The following is a 23901-nucleotide window of genomic DNA, read 5'->3' as shown; positions in this document are numbered from 1 at the left end:
TTGATGAAGAGAAATAGGAGTTTCCCGAATGCAGTTTGCCTTGTATGAATGGAGCCATAAATAGATCAGACAAATCATGCTTTGAAAATGACAGTCTTCTTCTAACAGGTGTGGACGTCTGCAGCATGAGTGTAGTGAGTGTGTAAAGTTGGATGTGCGGAAGTCTGACATATGTGATGTTTAACTACCACTGAAATTAATGGAAAATATTCTGTACTTAATTGTGCTTTGAATTTGACCAGGACAAGGAATTTTTAGCGTAATCATTCAATCTTATGAAATTCAGCCTTCCAGTTTCTGGTCTACTTTTTAAAAAAATTGAATTTAAAATACACTGCCACCTGTCTTGCGCAGTTATACCCTCCACCGACCTCTATCCAAAAAAAAACAAACCAACAAACAATATCCCTACAACCAAAAGCTCTCACTGTTTATTTTAGCATCCATCTCAGAAAGCACTCTAGACAATGTGATGATACTGTTTTAAAAATTGCATAGTATTTAGTTCCAGTAATTGTGGGCAGTCTGCTTGCATGAACTAAATACAAATTACAGATTCAAATTTACACTAAGCCTGCTAGACCTTAATGTGCCTGCAAGGAACTTGTAAGCAAGGTCACTTGTGCTAGTTATGGAGGTGGACAGGCCTTCCAGAATTCCATTTTTGTTTGCTTAGTTGTCAGATCTTCGGAACACCTTTTAAACATTTTTCAGGATTACTCCTACTGTCTTGCTGTATGTTCTGTGCTGATGGAGTATGCAAACACTGTTAAATTATATCCATTAGAAGAAGGTAAAATCAGAGCTCTTTCCAGTAGGTTCAAATAACTCCAGTTCCTATCTGTGCAGCACAGCTATGTGTATTTATCTTTCAATATCTTTAGCGTCTAAGATGGCTGGACAGAGTTAGACAAAGGATTTGTCTAGGTTGATGTGCAGTCTCTGACAGTGGCCCACAGTTGATGCTTAGGGTAGGCTATTAAAAATTGAACATGGAAGAATGACTGCAACCAGTGTCTGCACCTAGTGATTTAGAAATTTTTCAAGCCAAACATTTCATTCAATTTCTTTTTTTAATTCATTTTCCACTTGTAATCTGAAAATGAATTAGGTTTGCTTTAACAAGTATTCTTCAAAACTAATTTTGGATGGATGTTTAGCCTGTATACTGGAAAATAATTGTATATACAATTGTGAGCTTCTTGCCTACTGTTACTTACGATGAGCATCACAGAAACTGTCTCTCCACTGTGTTGGCCAAAACCTTACAGAACCAGGTATTAATGTTTGTCTCGGCAGCTCACCACATCTTCAGAATGACTGGCCTTCCCCCTTTTCTGAAAATGAGACTTCATTAGGAAAAAACTAATGTCAGTTTTGAAAGATAAATAGATTCTTTGAAAAGCTTGATCTAGATGCTGAATCTAACTTTACAGGATTTTGGTATTTAAACCAGGAGCCATGAATAAACACTTGAAAAACCTTTATTTCAATTTGAGCCTTTTACTGATGGGTAAACTCCTCTATTAGTCATGGGTGAGTTAGCTAATTAGTGTCCTATTTTCAGTGGATAACTAAGAATGTTATTATGTGTTCTTTCCTGGACTCCTCGTTTCTACGTATTAGAAATGCTGTGAACTTGTATCAGATGCAGCCTTAAAACAGAGATTATCTTGAAATACAGGAAGGAGTAAAGAGAAATATAGGGAGCTCATCAAGAGCATTGAAAAAGTGACTAATCTAGTTTTATATTTTTGATGTATTGTCCACTTAAAAAACAAAATGTCTGTTTACTGAGTTGTTAATCCAGTCTTTAGTCAAGAGATTTCTACATTTTCTTCTTACCTGTGCATAGTGAAAGAGCCTTGTTGTAGAAGACATTTCATAATAAATAGTCTAAATGAGAGTGTTGGAAGTAGCTCTACCAGACTTAACCAACATTTGTATCAACTTACTTTCTTTTATCCCTCTACCGCTGGGGAAGAGAGCAGTGCAGTTATGTTTCTTTGGCTTCCTATTGCATGTTCTGTCAAATGTGTAGTGCTATTTGTGTGCTGCACAGAAGTTTTAGGCCTTCTTTGTGTTTTTTTTGCCTAACAACCTCCCCAAAGTAACAAGCGAATAAATACATTTACAAAAGCTAAATTTCCAGGCTATGAATAAAAGCCATCTTCAATATTTGATGAATGTCCATGTTACTATTTCTGCTTCTTCAGTTTCTTTTTGTTTTTCTTTTTCTTTTTTTCAATGAGTAGCCTTCAAAGAGCTGGGAGTCCTGGGTGCTTTCTAGTACAGAGCATTTGAATAACTGAGCAAAAATAATTTATTTCTTGGCAGAGCTAGTTACTGCATCTGCTTGCTCTTCCTTTCTCTCTCTCTCTTTCTTTGTTTTTTTTCTTTTTTTCTCTCTTTCTTTTTCTTTCTGTCTTTCTTTTTCTCTTTCTTTTTCTGTGTCTTTCTTTCATGCCCAAATATCATATGCATGCGCATCTTTTGATTGAAAATATTTGATTCACAGTCAGCAGTGGTGTTTTTCAGTGTTGAATTTTAAATTTCTTCCTTACTACTTTTCCTGGACTTTCTTCACTATGAAATATGTGTTTGTACAGCCTGCCCTGGCCTCATCTAACCCTCACCTCTGTGTGCCAGGGAAAGAGAAGTGTGTAGCTTCATCAGCTCCTTTTCAGAGAGCCCCTGCTCTTGCTTACTTCTCTATAAGCCAATGATTCTAGGCAATGTTTTGATAAGACTGTAAAGGGTAATTATGGGAAGAGCTGATGGGCTCCGTGCTGATGGTCAGTATCTATAGATCTGTGTCTAGATGATTGTTCCTCATTAATAGGTTAAAAAAAAAAAGCAACAAAAATACAAAGGCTGTTTGCCGCAGGTTTTCAGATTTTTCTCTGTTAATTTTTATCTCTGGTTATAAATAGAGCTCTGGCTCACAGAATCTTGTTTCTGAACAGCTTTTAAGAAGGAAAGCCTACATCTTATCTGATGAGCTCCTTCTGAAATAAAATTTTAGAAATGTCAGCATGTATCAGTAAAATGGGATGCTGGGTTTCAGGAATAAAAAGCTTGAATCCAAAAATTAAATTAATGTAACATTATTTTGAAAATAAAACAGTGACAACTCTTCTGAAAGAAGTGGAAAGCATTTGATCTGTGCACCTGAGAGTGCTGGTTTGAGCAGTTTGTAAGTCAGTATCAGGTCTTCAAAAGAAAGATCTTTGATCTTGTTTTTGTTCTGCATAGTCTTCGAAGATCCTTTTGAAGCAAAAATTATGTATTTGAAGCAAATACATAATTTTATAAAGTAGTCAGTTCTGATTGTAGTGTTGAATAATAATTAATTAGTAAATAATGAATAATTGTAGTCTTGAATAATTTTACTTAATTTTTTTACTAAAGATGCTGAGTATACTCAGTCTTTCCAAGGACTCATGAAAACAAACATATCAATACTTACCATTCTTATGAAAGCATAAATTATATACAGACAATGCATCTGTATCTGGGCTAGAAAACTGAAATCGTTTTTAAAAAGCACACTCAATGCACAGCACTACAGAAAAGAGAAGGAAAATAGGAAATCCCCATTACTATTGTAAGAAAAGTGGAATATAAAATGATTCATATTATAAGTTAGTCAAGTTGCAGGCATTAATAGACTACTCCTGGTGAATTTATTCTGAAGTCTTAAGATATGAGGGTCTTCTGTTTCACTGAGTTTGATGAACCACCCATATTCTTATTTTAAGTAGGTTCTTTATTATAGCTGTTTTACCATCATGTGGACCTACCTAGTGCTAAAGCATCTATGGAATAAATCATTTGCAACTGTAGACCTGCTGTCGGAAGACTTAACTTTGCTGTACAGAGATTGGCACCTCTGCTGGAACACATAGTCTCAAATCCAAGAAGGTTGAAAACTGTGTGAGTTGTGTAGCCTCTCATACCTCTTGTGGCCTTAGCTGTCTCAGCCTGGCTGTTAATCTGCCAGGAACAAATGAAGCATGAGCTATATGGTATCAATAAGTCTTCTATTTTCTCAATGAGAGCTGCCACTGACTCTGAAATAAGCAAGGGGGAATAGCTGCCTTCTGTTCTCCAGCATGAAGGTCCTTGGGAAATAAGTTAATATTCATCCAGTGACTGGTAATAAGAGAATCCAATTCAGAGTTGAGGCTTGGGATTGTTTCCTTCTGCCAATGGACAGAAATTTAAAAATGAAATGCAAAGGAATGCTGGAAGTAAACAACTGGCAAATGAGGGAGGTGCTCAGAAAGATGTCAGTATGAATCAAGTAGTTTCACATTTTTAAACATCTTCCTCAACGTTTCTAGATTAATATTTCAATATGAAGATCTAGGAGTAACATTCTAGTGTGATTTACTGAAATTGTTATTGTTAGGATGTATGCACACCAGTTGTGGCAGTAAGACACACGACAATATTCCCCCATTTGATCTCCAAGAACTTGCAGGATTAGATGTGGAAGCAAACATTTGCCGTTATGTTAAAAGAGGGAATTGTGATGGAAATGGCTGTGATTTAGAAGTGGTGGGAAAAATGCTGTCAAATGTTATGTTTCACATTCATAGCAGCTTGTGAACAGGAAATCTCTCTGCTTGAGATTGTCGGGCATGGCAGCTACTAAATAAAGACAGACTCTAAAATGTTATGTGCTCTGCAGGTATCCATCTTTATTTGGGTATCTCACTTGCAGTTCAAAGAACTTGTAACCAATCTGTTTAAATATCAATTAGGAAAAATGTCAACCCAGAAAAAACTGTAATCAAGAGTTCAAGATACTTAGTGTGGGAAGATATATTTTTGTTTTTATCTAGAAAACTGCTTTAATTAACCATGAATGGGGTGGAATGGTCCCAGATCAGTTCCCACTGTGCTGATTAGGATGATAAATATCGCATAACGATAACAATAATGCTCAGGTATATAGATGGAAAATGTATTTGTTCCCCAGGGAAAGAACTCAATTACTTTTTTTTTTTTTTTTTCTCCATATTAAACAACTGTAGCTGTCAAAAGTCTTCGGACTCCTAAATTTTTTAGCAAAAAATGTTTAAGACACTAATGTTAATGCAGTAGGAAAACTTGTCAGTTAAGCAGTCAAGAACTCTACAGAGTCCTAAATGAAGACTATTCTGTGATGTTTGTTTGATATCCTGACCATTGCTGATCCAGGATTGTTAAGTACACCACCATAAAACATATGTGGCCAGCAAATGGCACAAAGTGCATGCAGAATCTGAGCATTCAGCTCGTATTCCTTTTTAAAATTATTTTTTTAAAGCAATTTGTAGTCCTCCATACTTCAGTGATAACTTTCATGGGTAAAGTACAGGTACTCTGAAGCAGTAATACCTGCCCCAAACTGCAGGCTTTTTGAAAGAATGAATCAAAGCTGGGAGTCTTTTGTCTGTTCTCAGTTTGATGGGCATCCAAATCAGGGATTTGGATCGCCCAGGGGTGAAGTTTCAGTGTTAAAATCTCCAGCTACTAAAAACTTTCCTCCAACTCTTTGAAGTAGAATTTTAAGGAGGGAAATGCAGAGTAAAGAGAAGACACTGTGAAGGGGAAAGTGAATTTAAGAAAAATGTAAGGAAGGGAGTCTCCGGAGATGGCGTTTCTTATGAATGGATAAAGCATGTGATGGACATCCATCATTCAATTGTACGTGTAGATTATAAACATTCAGCTACTGCAGAATGTTTGCGTTTCCACAGTCTGTTGCCTTGTTCCATTTAACGCTGTGAATTGAGTCAGTGGAGCTCTGCTAACAGCACTGGGGGCCTGATCTTGTCTAGCATCTTGGGTCTTTGCATGGGACTCTTTAATTTTTCTTTTATATGCCAAGTGATTATTTGAAGATCACTTACAAAAACTTTCAAAATAATAAGTAAAAACACATCTACTGTTTTTTTTACAGCTGCTAAATTCAGAAGTTCATGTACTCCTTTGCCTCTTCAGAGAAGGCCTGCACGCCTGTAAGCCTCTGGTTTGCTTTTTCCCCAAAGCAGTCAGTCCAAGTCCTCCCCAAGAAGGGAAGGTGACCCTCTTAAGGCCATCCTTAAGATGGCCCAAGTCTTTGTGACTTTTAATAAATTGCTTTGATCAGTAAAATAATAGGAAAGAAATCAGACACAGAGCATCTATGTCCTCTCTAAGTAAGGAGATAGATAACAGTTGTGGTTAGAGAAAAATAACGTAAATAAATTTAATAAATTTAAACAGTCACAGCCTGCAGCCGGTGATTAAATGGGCTCGTGTCTTATCTATCTTACAAGTGCTTATTAAATGATTTAGGCAAGATAATTTGAGACTGTTTGCAGTGTAAAAAAAATACGTTTGGTATGGTTTAACCAGCTGGGCATACACGTGCATAATTTGTTTTGTATTTGTTTCCCCTTCTCCTCTTTTGGACAAAAACTTTAACAAGATAGAAAGTACGATGAATTTTATGCCCAACCTACACCTAATAAAAGGAAGCAAGTTAAACTGCAACAGAGTACTTGATGTTTTCCAGGAACCGTGTGAAATGGCTTCCAGAAAAACACCCAACAATGCCACAGATTGCATCCAAACCTTCTCCATTCAATTGGCATGACATTTTCATTTTTATGGCTGTTTTTATATTGGAAAATAGTGCTTTGTGACATTCTTGAAAAAAGTTGTAAAACTGAGTTTATTTTTTGTTTCTTTGTGAATGCACTAATGGGAAAAACATTGGAAGGACAATACTTTTAGTAGAAGGGCTATTGAGAGATTTATGCTTGGGAAAAAAGCCCTTCCTATTAATCAACCTATTGTACCTGTTCTATTCTTTCTTTTCTGTGCTGAGAAACATCAAGCTACTTACTCTGCTTTTACTCCATTCCTATCCTGCTCACCCTTGACCTTGGTTCTTAGAGTAGTCCTAATGGCTATCAAATTTTACAGTTTTCTTGGGCACAAGCATCTTGAAAATATCATGACAACCTGAAAGTCATAAAAACTGCACTGTGTGTTCCTCTTTGATTCATTAGATCGTAATGTTTTGAAGGTCACAGCATCTGAAGAATAAAGATGTTAGCATTTATAAGTATTAAAAAAGTACGTCACTATCTCAGGATGTAATAAATGATAGACTTTAATTGGTTTTCTCTTATGGCAAGAAGTGATTTAGGAAGTTTTTCATGGTAAGGGATTTTTGGAAATGGATTTCATTAAAGTGAAGGTCAAGGTTTTGTTTGGAGTAGAAAGAATTTGAATGAATTACATTTTCTTGTTGTTTTTCCATTACTTTTTCTTAAAATTTGGACCTAGAATAAGATGCCAGTTCAACTATTGCAGGGGAGCAGAGTGTCAGCAGGTAAGGTCAGCTTGAATAGAATCACTAGCATTTTCCCTGTTGATTCAACTGTTGCAGATGTTAAGAGCAGAACACTGGAAGTTCAAGTAATTTTGAACATGTGGAAATTTGCTGATGATAAACTCCTTGAGAATCTAATCATTTTAGTACTACTGCTCTGGTTGGACGTTTTCCAGGCAGAGCTGAATTTTTGGCAAATTTGGGTTGTGCTTAACTGAAGCAGACCTTAACCTGTGAGATTTTTCTTCTGGCCTTCAAATCTGGAAGTGGTTCCCTCATTATGGGAAGTACAACTTGATGTATGAAATACAAATGCAGTAAATAGTTCAGGTTATCCAGGGTGTGTATAACTGCTGAAAGTATATTAAATGTAGGATCTGCCAAAGAATCAGAGCATATACAAATACTGCCATGTTGTTTGTTTGTTTGTTTTTTCTATTTTAATCATTTAGTTTGGGGACCACAAGAGCCATTAAAATAAGTAAGATGCTGATTTGATTATGGTTCAGGACTTGACATTGTTTGTATTGTTGTCTGTCTGCATGTTATTTTATTACTGCCTGTTTCTTTAAAAGTAAAGTAACACTCTTGATTTTATGTTGCTGCTGCTTCTGAGTTTGGAAGTGGGAACGAGATAATTAATTGCTGATCCTATCTCTGGTATCTCTTTACCGTGAGTCTCAGGAAACATGTCTTCCTGGCTCTGTAAAGCCAATGAAAAAACTGCCTCGACTTCTCTGGGGTTGGGATTTCACCTCTGACCATGTCACCTCTAGATACTACAAGATATTACTTCTTTTCACAGCATCCGAAAACAAGGATGCATAAAAGTACACGGTGAGGAAAAACAACTCTCCTTCTACTCTACTCTTAATCGTATAGTATCTGGAACCTATTTTTCTTTTTTTTATTATTATTATTATTATTTGTGGAAGTGAAGATGCTGCTGTAGTCCTTAGAGAAACAGTGACCGAAACTCAGTAATGAATCCATAAAAATTCTTGAAGGCCTTTCAAGAGGGAAGCCATTAAAAGTGCAAAATATTACCACATGGAAATAAGCATTACAGCATTTTGCGATGTCCTTTGCTGCACACCAGTTCTGGATAAGCAGACAACATATGCAACTGCAGAACGGTCGTATGCACAAGGTGACTGATGATACAGAATTCTGCAAGTGGGACTTTTTGTCCTCTATAGGTAAAACGGGTGGGCTGCAACCTCTCACCAGGCAAGACTTTAAATATGATGTTACTTAATATCTCCATAATGTCCCTTTGGCAGTGTTTCGTTTAAGGCAGCAAAATGAATAGATGAAGATAAAAACAGAAATACTTTTCTCTTTAGATGTTGAATAAATATACAAATTTATCCATCGAGATACTCTAGCAAGGAATTCAATATTTATTTTTCTAACTGTTTTATGGATCTAACTCTTTAGGAAATACCCCTCAGCTCTGTAATATATCTGTATGCTAAGTTTTGTTCATGGTTCTCTAATTTAGAAAAAAATTGATGTGAGCAGACAGCTTCCTTTGGCTATTTATTTTAAAACGTCCAAGCACATAAATTATTCCTTTCAAAGTCAATTGCAATTTGTGTTTACTAAATTAACTCCAGATCCTTCCTTACATTAGTCATATTGAAATACTTTCCAATGAACCCATATTTTACCCAGTTCTACCCCTATTTTGAAGTACTACTGTGTGGTGGCTTCTGGGACCTGTGTCCTTGATAAGTGTCAAGGTAAAGGTTTTTAGAATGCATGCTTACCCATTTTTTGTAGAAATCTGTAGAGTACAACACTGAAGGCTGAATTTGGCTCATTGACTTTCAGCGCTCAGCCCTTCTTCCCCTTGCATGCTAATAGCCCTAAGGCTTCTCCAGCAGCTTAGCTGTGACACCAATCCAAAATTTGTCAGTTCCACACAGACGTTTCCTTTGATTTCAGTGGCTTTGCCCATAATGGTCTGTAGCTGTGCTGACAAATACATTTTGTTTTATGTGTTGTAAGGACTTTTGGACATCGAAGAACTTAATGAATGGCAAGTGGTTTCATTAAGACCGGGAAAGGACTTTGCTGGAGGTGGTTTTTATACTTTTCTGGGACAAAGTCTGCGCAGCCTTCTAGCAAAGATTGTTAGTGCTTGGAAAAGATGGCTAGCAAACAGCAAATTTCATTACGTCAGGGTGAAACTGAGTAGACAGAATGGAAACTAGCATTTTTCTCACCCAGTTTTGCAGTTTGGTTTGTATTTTGGACATTAGTTGTTACGTAGTGATGTGTCTTCTACTTTCTGCTGAAATCAGAAAGCTGAGTTACTGTGTTACCAAAAGCTGAAGAGATCAATTCTTGTTTTATTTTGAACTTTTCTTAGCCAAGTTGTTTGTGCTCCTGGAAGATTTGCTTCTGGAAGTTTATAAATCACAGTGACTTTGTGACATTTCTGAGAGAGCCATCCCTTTGCAGAATACATAAAAGAAACGCATTTCTGTGCTGTTGTGAGTCTCACTTACAATAATGGAAGAAGACTCAGTTGTTGTGAGATGGATGTAGGTCCTGCCAGACTAAAAGGAATTAGGTTGCATAATAAAAGGCAACTTCACATTCTCTTCTTGTAAATGAAATGCAGTGTTTGAAAATTACAGCACTTCTGTGTGGTATTAAATGCTAGGATTCTGCCACACAGCTGGCCTGGTTCTTTAAAAAATGTTCTTGAATCCTTACATAATAGTATCATTCTGGATGTACCTTTCAAGTCACACCACCGCTTGTTGTTGATGAAAGAGGACAGCAGCAGTGCGTGGAATTACTGCATTCCCTAAAGATGCTGATAGTTCTTTCCCAGCTACAACAATGAGGCTCACCTCTGCTTTCGAGTAGGATATCTATTGTACTATCCAAGCTTCTTACATCCTGAGAAATAATTGAACCTGCGCAGTTACTCCCAATAAGCGATCTTTTTATTTCTCTCCCTCCACTCCCTGATAATGGTATATTTTAAAACTTTTGAAGCAAGCAGTGGATTTACAAGATTTCCCAAACAAGTTCCAGAAAGGTCTTGCTCACCAGCAACTGAAAATGTGGTTGTACACATCCAGCTTTGGCCTTGGGAGTTGCTATCTCACTTGAGATCATTTGTAAGCCCAAGTAGGTTTTTCGCAGACTATATCACTGTTTTAAATATCCCTATACTAAGCCTGGAGTATTTAATGGTTGTTGTTTTTTTTTTCTGCGGTCCTATAATTGCTGCCATTGTAATTCCGTATGAAATGTGTTCCTCCTGGAGAGAAAGCTGCAATACTTTTCTAAGGAAGCCTAAACATTTTCTTTACCACAGAATTGCAAAATAGGAGTCTCACCCTCTTGCTTAAATTGGTTCCCTACGGCAGGTTACACAGGAAAGCATCCGGACTGGTTGTGAATATCTCCAGAGAAGGAGACTCTACAACCTCTCTGGGCAACCTGTTCCAGTGCTCCGTCACCCTCACAGTAATGAAGCTTTTCCTCACGTCCAGATGGAACTTCTTACTTCCACTTTGTACCCATTGCCTCTTGTCCTGTTGCTGGGCACCACTGAAAGCAACCTGGCTCCATCCACTTGACTCTGTCCCACTAGATATTTATAAGCATTGATCAGATCCCCTCTCAGTCTTCTCTACGCTAAACAGTCCCAAGGTTTTCAGTCCTTCCTCATATGGAAAATGCTCCAGGCCCCTCATCATCTTTGTGTCACTTCACTGGGTCCTCCAGAGGTTCCCTGTCCTTCTTGAACTGGGGAGCACAGAACTGGATGCAGCACTCCAGATATGGCTTCACCAGGATAGAGAAGAGGGATAGAGAACCTCCCTCGACCTGCTGCCTGTGATCTCTTTAGTGCACTATCAGTCACTCCAAGAGTTCTTATCTGCATGGCTAGAATTATCTGGATTAAAAACTTCGAAAGTATTTTGCTAATCTGGTTAAAACTGTTGGCTTCCAAATGAGAGCTAGACTGCAGCAGATCTTGCTAATTCAGCATTGCATGTACTGCTTATTTTGTTCTGTGTTATGGCAGTTCTTTCATGATGAATAACATTTTAAAGTGACCAAACACTACAAAACCTTTAAGGTTAGTTGAATCTACAAAATTAATGGAAACAGCTAACTTTCTGCTTAGAGCTGTTTGGAGCCCAGAATTCAATTAACACCCAATTCTGTCAATTACAGGAAGAAAATGGTAATAGGATATGATCTAAACAAAAGGAAGCAAACATAGCTGGCCCCTGGAAATTTTGAGTTTTACTGCACATAAAATTAAGAGCAAGCCTACCATCCTTGCGTGTTTGAATGCACTCCTTTTGTGTTTATTGCTGTATTAGGCTTATTGAGGAAGCCATATCCTGCCATGTCACTTGTAATATTCTGCCTGTGAACTAGTTTTCAACACTTTTACTGATGTATTCTTTAAAGAATGTCCTCTTTCAAGATGGAGTGGTGTTTGTGTTGTTTGCTGGTACTATGTCTGCATTTCTCTTGGAGCAATGGAGCTTGAAACAAGTTCAACCTTTCAACTTTGTAGGCTTTGTACAGGTTTTTGGTTGGGGTTTATTGAATGATTTTTCTTTAGTGATGGTTTGTTATATTTATTTGTTTATTTTTAAAGTTTGAAGATCACCAGCCTTATCCTCTTAGTGTTTTATTAACAGTACTGGACATAGCAAATCCAGTCAGCCAACAGATGATGTCTCTTAAATAACATGGAGGGGGAACGTTTAGCTTCACTCCTTGTTTTTAGCCTTCTTGGGGTACAAAAGGGAGAAGTAGTCCTCTAACCCTGTGGGAAAATTTAACATAACTAGAACTTCTTGAGAGAAAGAGGTGGAAAGAATCTGTCTCTTTAGTTATTTTTTCTGGTTGAGCTATCTGTTAGATTACCCTTTCTGGAACTTAAGTATCAGTTAAGCACCTTGAGTTCCTGATCATGGTGTGGATTTTTAGAAATCAGTATTATATGAAGAAAAAGACTTTACGTTACTTTGATTTTTGTCTCTTTGGAAGGCTCTCCTGTCACTTACTTAAAAATATAGTCCTGCTTGATTCACTGTTTGAAAAAAGGAAATAAATTCATCAGGGCTCTGTAGTCTGATGAACATAACAACTGATTGCACATTCTTCTGAATTCCTTCTTCTGAAGAATCTTGGTGCTGGGTGAAAGTTAAAAGCAAATCTGAAAGTGAAGTTATCTTGGAGTACGCACCTGACATTGAAATAATGTTACATGCTTTTCTGTTGTTGAGTTGGCCCATTGAAACAAGGCATAACTGTAAGTCTCTGCTTTTGTCCTTGTCGAGTGAAAATGATAGGAAGTTTTTGAAAATATTCATGAATGGCAGTGTAAGCTGCAAATATTTGTTAAGTGGAGATGTGTAGAAGACTCTGGAAATGTACACCCAGATTCACTGGGCTACAAATACAGGAGAGCTTCTCTGAGACTTTGCAACGCTACAGTGCAAATATGTTCAGAGGGGACCCAATAAGCAGTAACTGATTTTCTGGTTATCATTTTTAGGAAAAATCACAGAGGAAGCTATTTGTTGTCATACTGGACTCTGGAAGGTAGAGTACATCCACAGGCTGTGCTGACGTGGGACTTGTACAACTAATGGACGGAAACACTTAGTTTGAAAGATGGGAACTCTTCAAATCAGAGCAATGATTGAAAGATTAGAAAGTTTACATTTTAGCAATAGGTAGTATTTTTATTAGGAAGAACTGGTCTCCACTTCCTTATTTCCAATATTTTTGTTGTGCTGAATGCTGATTTACAAAAAAAAATTCACTGGTTTTGCAGGTGAAGTTAAGTTAGTAATTCTCATTTTGAGCTCCTAAGGAGATTGCAGAGGGAGGCCTTCAGAGCTGTTAGATAGAAGTGGAAGGAGACGTAGGCTACTCTGAGCTCAAGGGAGATTTTCAGGATAGGCAGATCAGGTTGGGGTGGCTTGGAAAGAAGCCGAGGAGAGGACCTTTCTGTCGTCTGATGGACCATGGAATCATTAAGATTGGAAAAGACCTCCAAGATAATCTGGTCCCTAAGTATTACATCTACCTGCATCTACGTTAGGTGTTCCTTAAAAACACCTCCAGGGGTGGTAACTGCACCACCTCCCTGGACAGACTGTTTCAATGCCTCACCACTCTTTCTGAGAAAAAATTCATCCTGATATCTAATCTGAACCTCCCCTGGCACAGTTTGAGGTCATTCCCTTATGTCCTATTGCTAATTACCATGAAGAAGAGGCTGAACCTCACCCTGCCACAACCTCCTTTCAGGGAGTTGCAGAGAGCAATAAGGTCTCCTCTGAGCCTCCTTTTCTCCAGATTAAACAATCCCTGTTCCCTCAGCTGTTCCTCCTATGGGTTATGTTCCGAACCCTTCACCATTTTTTTTGGCTTTCTCTGGGCACACTCCAGGGCCTCGATGTCTTTCTTGTATTGAGAGGCCCAAAACTGAACACAGTACTCGAGGTGCAGACTCAGCAGAGCTGAGTACAGGGGAATAATCACCTCCCTGCTCCTGCTGGCAACTCTATTTCTGCTACAAGCCATTGGCTTTCTTGGGTCACCTGGGCACACTGCTAGCTCACGTTCAGGTCAGCATTGACCAACACCCTGAGATCTATATCCACCACACAGCTTTCCAAACACTCTGCCCCAAGCCTATAGTGTTGCTTGGGGTTGTTATGGCTGGAGTGCCACACTTGGTCTTGTTAAACTTAGCCCTGTTGGCTTCAGCTCAGCAATCCAGCCTGTCCAGATTTCTCTGTATGGCTTTTCTACCTTCAGGTGGACAGACACTTCCTCCCAACTTGGTGTCATCTGCACATGTACTGAGGGTACGCTCAATTCCTTCATCCAGATCATTAATAAAGATATCAGACAGGGTAGGCCAGTACCAACCCCTGGGAAATGTCACTCGTGATTGGTCACCAGCTGGATTTAACTCCGTTCATCACCACTCTCTGGATCCAGCCTTCCAGCCAATTCTTTACCCAGTACCTGTCCAAGCCATGGACTGACAGCTTCCCCAGAAGAATACTGAGGGAGACAGTGTCAATGGCTTTGTTAAAGTGTAGGTAGACTACATATTGACATCCTTACCCTCATCCACTAGGCGGATCACTTGATCATACAAGGAAATCAGGTTGGTCAAGCAGGACCTGCCTTTCATGAAACAGTGATGGCTGGGCCTGATTCCCTGGTTGTCCTGTACATGTTGTGTGATCTCACTCGTGACGGTCTGTTTCATTAGCTTCCCCAGCACCAAGGTCAGGCTGGCAGGCCTGTAGTTCCCTGGATCCTCCTTATGACCTTTACTGAGTCACATTGGCAAGCTCTCCATTTGTCCAAGATCACTGATAGACGGTAGAAAGTACCTTGGCAATCACCTCTGCCAGCTCCCTCAGCGCCATTGGGTGGATCTCATCTGGCCCCATGGACTTGTGACAGTCCAGGTGGAGTAGCAGGTCTCTATCTGTTTCTGTCTGAACTGGGGAGGTGGGGGAGGCTATTCTGTACGTCATCCCAGATTTTCAGGTCAGGAGGCTGAGTCCCCTGAACATAACTGGTCTGATCATGTGTCTCAAAAGACTGTGCAAGGAGAGGCAAACGTATGAAGATCCCCTGGGTGACTGAGTTCCAGCTGTCTTTTCAGAAGCATTTGGTTTTCCCAGACTACCTTGCTGTTTTGCCATTGTATCTGGGTATGATACCAGGTAGCGAATCTTTTCTGGTGGAAACTTTAGAAGTTCTTTTGTATTTCATTTTATTCCTAAAATGTCTGTGTAAACCTAGTACAGAAATACTCTAGTCACCTTTGCAATGAAGGGCACGTTCGAAATGCATGACCAGGATAGTTTTAATGTACCAAAAGATGATTTCCTAAGGATTATTTTAACTCTGCATCATGCAGCATGTAACTTAGGCACAGTAGCTAGTAGTTTTGGTCTAGCATGCCATAGATTTAGAGCTGATAGCAGGACAGAAGGCTGTCTGTAATTGTTAATTTTTAGTTGGCTGATGTGCACTGCTGAATGATCCACATCAGCAATTGTAGTACTGATATCCCGTCTGCGTGTCAAAATATAATTTGTAGAAAGAAGAAAGTTTGCACTTTCCAGAATGAGCGAAGAAGTGATTTTTATGTGAGTCAGGGAAGATCATATAAGAATTGTTTGCATTTGAAGCTGTCACAAGGCTATATAGATCAATCTGTGTCCGTGATAGAGGGACAGCAGGCACACAGGCTGGGGTGGGGGTGTCAATAGTTTATGGGTCAGTTCAGCCCAGTTCTGTGACTGGGGAAGGGGACCCATGGGCCCATGTCCTGGGAAAGGAAAAGCGGGAAGGGTAGGGAGATGGGAGATGGGCCTAAAAACAGAACAGCAGCAACAATCTGAGGAGGAAATTTAATTTACTAAGTATATCAGAATGCAAGATAGCACAATATAATACAATATATAATTGAAACTGAGGCTAATAAATCAAATAAAACGAGAGAGTGTCCAAAACCAAAGGCCTTACTCTAAATTGAAGGTGAAATGGCTGGGGAGCACACCCAGTAGCAAGACAGAAAGTGAGTCCTGTGACTTGCCAGAACCTTTATCTTCCCCTCTGAATGCAGAGTCCTTTGGGGTATGAAGTTCTTCTCTTCTGAGAGCTAAGCATTTGGAAAATCTGTGGTTCATGGAAGTGGGGCATGAACTCTTAAACTCCCAGTGCTTTACATGATGTTATGATGTGGAATACCAATAACAAAAATCATAAAACCACAACAGAAGCAGAATGCATCTTTTGCTATTCATTCTGTTTCGTAATATATAAAAATAATTTATAATAATTCTAGCATACTTGCTAAGAATAAAATTTTAGATTTTGTTGTTGTTGTTGACATATTTATATTAATATGGAAAATTTTAATAGGATTTGTTTTCCAGGGTAGGAGACAAGAGAGATAAAACTATACCGTGTTATCAAGAGCAACTTCATGGTCCTCAGTGGACAGTGACAGCTATTTCAGAAATTGTGCTTTTCAAGAGTTATTGCAAGAAAAGCAGCTTTATATTTTGTGAGGAGTAGGTCAAATCATTATTGTACTGAGAAAACTTTTTTTCTGATTAAAGAAAACATACTTTCATCTTATGTATTATGCCATGTTAATAGTATGTTTCAGATAGATGTTTTGGCTACCAAGTCAAACATTTGATGAGGTGGTGGAGTCGCCATCCCTGTCAGTGTTCAAGAGGCGTCTGGATGAGGAGCTACGAGATATGGTTTAGTGGCTTGTGGTAGCATTGGTAACGGGAGGACAGTTGGACTAGATGATCTTGTAGGTTCTTTCCAGCCTTGTGATTTCATGATTCTATGATTTTAATGCATCGTCTGCTTGATTGTTTAAAATAGAAAAATACAGTTTAAAGAGAAAAATGTACACAAATAACTTAAAAAAATAAATCTGACAACATATAATTGTTTCCTCTGTTGATGCTGTCATTACTTTGGATGGAATGTCCTATGCTGAAACTTGCTGAATTTAGTCTCATACAATCTGCATTTATTCTGTCAGTAATTCTCTTGGATGAATAATATAATAATTAGGATCATACTTGTATTCAAACTTATGTTTGATTGGAGAAATTTTTCTCTTAGAATCATCTTTTTACAATTTTTTTCCCCTCCTTTTATATTTTAGATATTGATGAATGTGAAAATGACTTCTACAATGGGGGTTGTGTCCATGAGTGCATCAACATTCCTGGCAACTACAGATGTACGTGCTATGATGGGTTCATGTTGGCCCATGATGGCCACAACTGTCTTGGTAAGTAGCGAATGCTGGAAAGAAAGTTTCGTTTCATGGCTGTGGCAAGAGTCTGATGATTTGGTTGCATTTTATTTTGTAAAAAATCTGATTCAGATCCAATTGAAGAAGTTGAAATGCATCCATTGACTCCAGAGTTGTTTAGACCAGATTCGTAAAGTTGGCACTCATCATCCTATCATACTCCAGTCAGATTATATGTTCCTAACACTGGAGGTCAAGGTGGTGGGGGTTTTTACACAAAGCCTGTGCTGGATACTTGGGTTTCTTTTTTAAAAAAAGTAATCTGTCCTATTCACTTCAATATATTTTGCCTATTTCTTCCAAATTTTGTAATTCCAGTCATTTATTTAAAGCTCACTCCCCACCTTTTTTTCCTTCTTAGGGTAACATATTTCAAGGATGTTCTGTATGAACATAGGTTACTAAGTATTCGAATTGCAAATTTGTGTTGTTTCTTTGTTTGTTTTTATGAAGGAGTACTTGGATAATAAAACAAGGCAGAAGAGTAGTTATTAATAGATGTTTACAAAGGGGATGGGCACAGTCCACTAACTTTATAAAAAGAGGTTGAAGATGTTAGTTGCTTCAGCAGTTTTTAGGATTTAGGCACCTGGAATTTTGATTCATGTTCATTGCTTTGTTTTAAATAGGTGGATCTTATCCAATGTACTCCAAAAAAACACATGAGTTTTGTTTAAATTTCTGCACACCAATTACCTGGAAATGAACTCTGATCGCTACATCCAGTTTCTCATACCTGCTTGCTGGGTAGTCATTTTAGTTATAGCTTAGTGCCTAGTGACTATCTTTCTCATTATTCCCAACATAAGTGCGAGGAACACTGTTTGATGCAGTCCCAAATTCGTTTTGAGTTAATGTGCATAAAATAGTGCAGAAAAGGGATATTTCATCTGTGTTCTGCAGCACTTTTACTGTGGTAGAAACTGATGTTCTTTGCAAGAAAAATAAGACAGTTATGTAGCAGAAATAATAATGTCCAGTAACATCAGTCTGTGCTCACTGAAGCTGTGTAACAACTAGAATTTCTGAGCAAATTTCTGCTTAGCCTTTTAATAGATGTATTTCATACTTCGTTCACTTTCAAATGAAGTAATATTTATTCAGATGGATTATACATCCTGACCATTGACAAGTTTTTGACACAAACTTCCAAATTTCATTTATCATAGAACAGACTAAATAGATTTATTTGTGTAAACCTGAGGTAGCCAAATGATTAATTGTGCAGGAGGTATTTCTTACAAAAAGAGCAGCCAGCCATTCATTTTCAAAAAAAAAAAAAAAAAAAAAAAAGAAAGAAAAACTCTATTTATATTAATTTTCATACATATCTCTCAATAAAACAGGACAGCTATTTGGAATTCGAATAAATGTGTAGATATATTGTTTCTAACAGCTTGCTACTATCAAATTTGTTTCCAGTTATTCCTGTAGAAGTAGGGAAAAATATACTAGCAATTATGAACAGCAAAATGAGTGACCTGATAAAAGACGAACCTTTCAGACCTGTGGGATTATCTTGGACCCATGCTATGTTGTTCTTCTCTGATCATGCAAGATGCAGGCTGGATCCACAGAGATAAATGGATTTCTAATTTTCTTTTCATAGGTTTCTACTTAAACACTTGGTTTTGGCACAGATAAGGAAAAGACAATAATATAAACCACTGTGTTTAACAGGTGGCTCTGGTTCCAAGTATTGGTCCAAAGCTTACCAAGATAGTTGTGAGAATCATATTCACATTCTTGGAGCTAGCATTTTGTATTACTCCAAGAATGTTAGGAACATGTTTCCACTAGAAGAGATTCAGTGAACAGATGAGTGGGAATGACAGCAAAAGACTCTCCCAGCAAGTAACTTTAGGACACTAAAAGAGGTCACAGTTACCCTTTAATTTTGTTTCCTCAAATGCAGATTGAATACTTTCAACTAATGAATGGTCTTTGACAAAGCATTTGACACTGTCCTGCACAACATCCATGTCTCCACATTAGAGAAAGAGAGATGTGGCAGATGGACCATTTGATGGATAAGTAATTGGCTGGATAGTTGTGCTCAAAGAGTTGCTGTTAGTGGCTTGATGTCCAAGGGGGGTCAACAGGTCTTCCTCAGGGATCTGTATCACTATTTAACATCTTTGTCAGCAACATGGACAATGAGGCTGACTGAACTCTCAGTAAGTTTGTGGGTGACACCAAGATGAACACTGCAGTCAACACACTGGAAGGAAGAGATGCCATCCAAAGTGATCTTAACAGGCTCAGTAGGTGAGCCTGTGCAAACATCATATTATTCAAAAAAGGCCAAGGACACACACCTGGGGTAGTCCTAAATATGAATACAGGCTAGGTAATGAGTGGACAGAGCAGCCCTACGGAGAAGGACTTGGGGGTTCTGATGGATGAAGAGCTTAACATAAGCTGTCAATGTACACTTGCAGCCCAGAAAGCCAATCATGTCCTGGGCTGCATCAGAAGAAGTGCAGCTAGAAGGTCAAGGAGGTGATTCTCCCCTTGCACTCCATCCTTGTGAGAGTCTACCTGGTGTGTGTTCTGTCCAGCTCTGGGGCCCTCAGCACAAGGAAGGTGAGGGGCTGTTGGAGGTGGTCCAGACAGAGACTGCAAACACGATCAGAAGGCTGAAATACCTCTCCTGTGAAGAAAGGCTGAGGGATTTGGTCATGTTCAGCCTGGAGGAGATTCTGAGAAGACCTCATTGCAGTGCTTAAAAGGGGCCTACAGGAAAGCTGGGGATAGACTCTTTGTCGGGGAGTGTAGTGACAGGACAAGGGCAGTGGTTTTAAACCAAAAGAAAGGAAATTTAGATTAGATGTTAGGAAGAAGTTCTTCACTCAGAGGGTGGTGAGGCACTGGCACAGGCTGCCCAGAGAAGCTGTGGATGCCCCATCCCTGGTAGTGTTCAAGGCCACGTTGGATGGATCCCTGGGTAGCAAGGTTGTCCGTGGCAGGGGGTAGGAACTGGGTGGTCTTGGAGGTCTCTTCCAACCCAACCCAATTCTGTATCCCAATAAAATAACTGCATTTCCTTAGAGGCACTGAAAAGAGAGTGAGGGCCCATTTCTCTTTCTTTCTTAGTTAAAATTTGCTAAGGATGAAAGTTATAGGTCTCGGGCTGGACTTTATAATCTTAACAGTATCTTTGCAAACCCTTGTGTGACATGTTGTGAATTAACTCAGGTTTAAGACATTGTCCTTAGAAAAGAGAAAAGTTCAGATTTCTGCCATTGTTTGGTCCCTAGCTCTCTGCTTGTATTATCAGTTACACTGCCTGCTGAGATACCATGCTTATTCCCATGACCTCTTCAGTATCAGTTTTGAACAGGAACTCATTCTAGTCTTTCCATCCTGTAACAGTTTTATTTCCTTTCACTTAAATTACCAGAAGGAAGTAAATGTAGATGGCTGTTTTTAAGAGAACCCAGTATGGTTTTAAACCACTGTATTTGCATTTGTGAAATTAGGGTTTCTGTAACCCTTTGGAAAATTCACCCAGCATGCAAAATTTCATTTGTTTATGACAATTAATAGTTTTGGCTTTTTTTTTTTTCTCAGTCAAGAAATCAGGAACTTAAATAAATTGAAGCTTTGATGAGTACACCAATCTCCACCTTTTCTCTGAGAAATCACTTATTTTTCATGGGTTATAAGAAATCGAAGAATTCTTTACGAAATCACTGATAATGTTTGCCATCTTTTATTGAATTATTTTACTGATATCAATTGTAACAGCTTCCCTACCCTCATCTACCTACACATACACTCTCTATAGGACTTCACAGAACTCTCAATGTGAAGATTGCTAATTAGGTACTATATCATATATTTTGTGTGACAACTTTATTTCCAAGAAAGGACACGTGATGTTTGATCAGCAAGCTGAAATTAATTCTGTAGACACATTAGGTAGTACTGCAGGATCTTGCATAGAATGACTTCGTTTCCACAGAATTTACATAAAAACCTATAAAACATACTGTAGGTTGATTTCGAACACTCTGCCTGAAACAATTTTTCATGTAGCACCACAGATGTATGAGCTTGGGTGGAAGTCAATTTTCTGGGTCTGAACCAAGTTATACAATCCCTACTTCGCTCTCATATTTTGGTCTTGGAGACATTATTGTTAGGGTCTGCTCTGTCATCACATGGGAAGCCAAGCAGCAGGAATTGTTAGGGAGAATTTGATTAACTAAGCATAAATGCCTCTGCCACTTGGAGAGTGCTGGACCTGACAAATGTGATGTGGGATCTATAGGATCCATAGTTTGAGCTATTGGCTAGATGGAATAATATAAGGAATCTAAATTGATGTCAGACTCCTGTATTTAGACAGCTGAATTGCTCTCTCAGTGACCTGTGTTGCATTTTATCATGTACACATCACCAGAAATACTGGTTTAAAAAATTTGAGATAGGAGGCCTAGAGACGGGAGTCAGTGGTAGTTCAGTGCTAAGCCTGCAGGCCATCTAGGAACCTTTGTGAAACAGCTTGTAATGGAGAAGATCTGCATCAGGATTTCTTTATGTATTGCTTGACTGAAGTCTGTACAAAATCTTAAACCTTCTTGTTCATGTTTAGATTCCTTTTCAAACATTTACTGGATGTTTTTCTAGTTATGTTACTATAGAAAGATAATTACAATCTTCTTTGTAAATAACAAATGTGAAGTATTCACAACTAAGTAGATCAAATGTGGTTGACAGGTTAAGTGTTTTTTCCCGAGTTCTTGTTTCAACATTTTTCTCTTTCTTTCTAATCAAGTGCAATTTCTTATTTATTTGTTGGGAGGAAGTGTTTGGTTAAGATTTCCTGGATAAAATTTGTGCTGAAAAATGTCCAAAATCATTCTCAGGGGAACTCAACTTCTCAACTTGCTTTCTGTTTGACATTTTTATTGAGGAATTTCTCAAATATAACATGAAATGACACCATAGGGAATTCAAACTATGATGAGATCCTTGTCTATCTAAAATAATTTATTTTAGCAGTATGATCACTTGGAATAGCAGTAGTTCTTTCTGGAAATTGCTCTAAATTCTGATCTACAGATGCAAAACTGATATTTGGTCTCATGCAATGGGCTTTCTTTATCATTCATTTGAAACCAGTTGTGAAATAGGTTTTCCTCTCTCGTGTATGAAATACTGTTTTTTAATAAACAATTAGCTCAATGGTCCAGACATTCTTTCCTTTTTGACTGTTTTTTTCTCCATGATCTTACTGATAAATTGATTTTTCCTTCTTTGTGTCTTTTATATGTTGAGATATGCTATCAATTTCCATTCTCTTTTGCCTTTAGGTTCCGTTCTCTTTTGCCTTTAGGAGAGGTTATGACTTAACTGTTCGTGATTCCTATTGCTATTACTATCAAACACATTACCCATGTAATTTATAGTAAATCAGTTTCTGCTCTCTGATAACTGGTGAAATCTGAATTTGCACTACACAGTATCAGGAGGTAAGACTCATTGCCTTTTAAACTAGTTATTCAATATGTACTCACCTCTGATTCAGGATGACACTGAAAGGTGTTCCTAGTTTGCATAGATTTTTACTTCTTTGATGTAATATTCAGTAAGAAGACTGGACGTCTGTATATATCTTAATGGATTATTAAGTTGAGGCCTCTAGCATCTGGACATACTTATACTGCATGTTTGTGTCTCATTGGAGCCTCATTGGAGACAGACAGCAGAATTGCTCCTTGACAGCAGGACTGCTAGAAAACATAGACTGAGACTGGTATTATAAACCTGAGTGCTGTGTGAAGTGAGATATACTACTGGTGGGGATGCCATAGAGGAGGCTTGATAATTTGTCCTCCTTTTTGAAGAGAATTTCAAGGGACCTTTGTGTAGCTGCCATTCTAAAGGCACTGGAATGTACTCAGGAGGATAAGAGAATTTCCAGTGTTTTTGTTGCTCTTAGTTTATTCTCAAGCTATTGGGAATTGTTATATGGAAAGAAACCCTCTGCTCTTTAAGCAGTAGTAAGTCTTCAGCTCTTGCAGGACTGTTCAGTTTAATGCACTGCAGGTGGAAAAGGCCAAAAGAGAGCAGTGATACTAATGTGTGCTCTAGAAAACCTGGCTGATGTCAAAAGAATGAAATAAAAGCTGTAGTTTGCTTCCATGGAAGAAAAGATGAAAAAAGAAGACACAATAATCATGAAGTCCAAAAAAGACTACTGCAAAGAACTGCAATTTTAATGATTAGTTTTCATAGACATGCCAAAGTGAATGAGGTAGTGTGGTAGTATTTGATTACTCCACGTGGGAAATTCAGAAAGAACACTGAATTATTTTTCCTTTGCCCTAAAGAATTCTCATGTGGAGTACCACTATCTTACATTCATCTCTCTCCTACTGTGTGAAAATATAAGCATCCTAGGAGAGTATTATATGTTATGTTGGTCTGAAGCATTGCCAAAGAAGAGAATTTTAAGCTTATCACTAATAAACCAAGGGATTTATCCAGGAAAAGCTTAATGGAAACATTGCTGAAAGCTGTTCTTGCTGATACTCCCGAGTAAATCTTACAAAGTAATTCAGCATCTGAAAATAGAAAGGAGAGGAGAAGAGAAGAGAAGAGAAGAGAAGAGAAGAGAAGAGAAGAGAAGAGA

At 38.2% G+C, this 23901-nt stretch overlaps 1 protein-coding gene across 1 annotated transcript in view; it reads left to right on the top strand.

Annotated features, from left to right (window-relative positions):
• SCUBE1 (signal peptide, CUB domain and EGF like domain containing 1) overlaps nucleotides 1–23901 on the top strand; it is a 201347-nt gene that overhangs the window by 16498 nt on the left and 160948 nt on the right. The window contains exon 3 of the mRNA XM_042890068.1: nucleotides 17106–17234. Coding sequence (XP_042746002.1) covers nucleotides 17106–17234 — 129 coding nt within the window. The remainder of the gene's footprint in view (nucleotides 1–17105; nucleotides 17235–23901) is intronic.

This window comes from Lagopus leucura, unplaced genomic scaffold (assembly GCF_019238085.1).
Source record: "Lagopus leucura isolate 7727_CA_CO unplaced genomic scaffold, USGS_WTPT01 Super-Scaffold_100159, whole genome shotgun sequence".
NCBI classification, from domain to species: domain Eukaryota; kingdom Metazoa; phylum Chordata; class Aves; order Galliformes; family Phasianidae; genus Lagopus; species Lagopus leucura.
This window is presented reverse-complemented; position numbering and strand designations above follow the sequence as displayed.